We start from the raw sequence: 2012 nt of genomic DNA, 5'->3' as shown, positions 1-2012 counted from the left end.
CGCGACCCAGCTGGCCTGGCGTGGCTCAGGCCCTGTCACCGGCATCCAGCAGACGGGGGCACTTCTCGGCCTCCCGTGGGTCTGCCCAGTGACTGAGTCCTCTGAGCCTGCATCCCCGGCTCCTGGTCTGCACACCCGTGACCAGGGCTCCGCGGGGCCGGTCTCCCAGGCCTGGGCAGGGCCTGCAGCACTAAGTCAGAGGACGCTGTCCGGGCGGCCTGTGTCCAGGAGAGAGCAGTCAGGGCGGCCTGCAGCACCTCCGCCTTCTGGCTGGACCAAAGCTCAGTCCATGGCTTTCCTGGGGTCCAGGCTCGCTGGTCCCTGCCGTGGCCTCAGCCTGCAAGCCACAGAAGCCCCGTGGCCCCGTACCTCACTTTTCTCAGATATAAACCAAGGGTGAACGTCCTTTTGATCTGAGAGTTGGGGGCAGGTGGAGAGAACTGTGCATTTTCGGGGGGGGGGGGGTGTGCATTTTTCTGTCCGATTCAGCTCCTGCATTTACTCTCAGGCTTTTCACGGGGTCCTGGAGCGGCAGAGGGTGACGCGCAGTGACCTGGAGGAAGAGGAGAACTTCAGGGCCACCGAGGCCGCGGCGGCGCTCTGCCAGGTACGTGGCCCCCAGGTGGGCCGGGCTGGGAGCCCTCAGGGTCTGAGTGCGTGAGGACCACACATCCTGCTGGGCCCGGGCCCCAAAGGCCCAAAGTGACTCGCCTTGCTTTCCGAGGCCTGTGCAGACAATGGCCTGCAGGGGGCAGCGCTGTGAGCAGGAGCCGGGGAGGCATCATGGAGATAGAGCTGGGGCCGGGTCTGTTTTGGTGGCCAGCATCTCAGTCTCCTCCATGAAGATGGGGTAGTGAGCTTTCTTCACAGGACTGTCTGGCGGTTTAAATAAGCTTCCACAGGCAGAGCACAGAGGTGCTGTGGGCACAGAGTGAGCATCATACAGCGTTATAAGTATTCTCGTCCTCACTGGCTGTCTAGGAGGGTTCGCGTGCACGGGAGGGTGCGTGTGCACAGGAGGGTGCGTGTGCACGGGAGGGTGCGTGTGCACGGGAGGGTGCGCGTGCACGGGAGGGTGCGCGTGCACGGGAGGGTGCGTGTGCACGAGAGGGTGCGAGTGCACGGGAGAGCTCACATCTCGTCCTCACTGGCTGTCTAGGAGGGTTCGCGTGCATGGGAGGGTGCGTGTGCACAGGAGGGTGCGCGTGCACGGGAGGGTGCGTGTGCACGGGAGGGTGCGAGTGCACGGGAGAGCTCTTGTGCACGGGATATGCTGACAAGGTACCTCGTCCTGCAGCCTGGCAGGCTCTTTCCCAGACCTTTTCTTTGGGTGAGGCACCCACCATGATATGGTGGGCACGCGGCTGTGAGGCACCATCATGGTATGGTGGGCACGGGGCTGTGAGGCACCATATGGTATGGTGGGCACGGGGCTGTGAGGCACCATATGGTATGGTGGGCACGGGGCTGTGAGGCACCATATGGTATGGTGGGCGCGAGTCCCCCAGCAGGTTCTGACCCCCACACTGGCCTGGATCCTGTAGGACCGGGGAGTCTCCGGGTGTCTTGGCTCGGGCCACGGTGACAAGATGGTACCTACAGGGGCCCGGACAGCAGACATTTGTTCTGGAAGCTGGAAGTCCAACTCGGTGTGCCCAGATTTGGTTCCCCGGGAGGGCCCACTCCTGGCCGGCTGGACGTGGCGGAGGGCGTGCGCTCACATCTCTTCTAAGGCCTCTCTCCCCGCTCCCTCCCTCCCGCCGGCTCCTGACACCAGCCTTTTGGAGCACGTGTGCCCGAATAATGAAACTGAAATAAACTGGGTTCGCCCCTCAGCGGCGCCCCTCTTGGTGCTGGCAGAAGAAGCCAGGGAGGTTCTGCCGGGAGAGCCGCCTGTGACGTCCTGGCTTATTCCACTTTCAGAGTTTGTGCAGCGAGGCCAAGAGCTGGTCCAGGCGTCGCGGGCTCGCCAGGCGGAGGGCACGGCACAGCTCACCCAGGCCCAGGAGGAG

At 63.9% G+C, this 2012-nt stretch overlaps 1 protein-coding gene across 1 annotated transcript in view; it reads left to right on the top strand.

The window, feature by feature from the left end:
• EVC (Ellis van Creveld protein) overlaps nt 1–2012 on the top strand; it is a 44291-nt gene that overhangs the window by 16947 nt on the left and 25332 nt on the right. The window contains 1 exon segment of the mRNA XM_014538283.1: nt 490–607. Within this exon segment, the coding sequence (XP_014393769.1) occupies nt 490–607 (118 nt within the window).

Source organism: Myotis brandtii, unplaced genomic scaffold (assembly GCF_000412655.1).
Source record: "Myotis brandtii unplaced genomic scaffold, ASM41265v1 scaffold188, whole genome shotgun sequence".
Classification (NCBI taxonomy): Eukaryota; Metazoa; Chordata; class Mammalia; order Chiroptera; family Vespertilionidae; genus Myotis; species Myotis brandtii.
The sequence above is the reverse complement of the archived record's forward strand: the minus strand, read 5'-3'. Positions and strand labels throughout refer to the sequence as shown.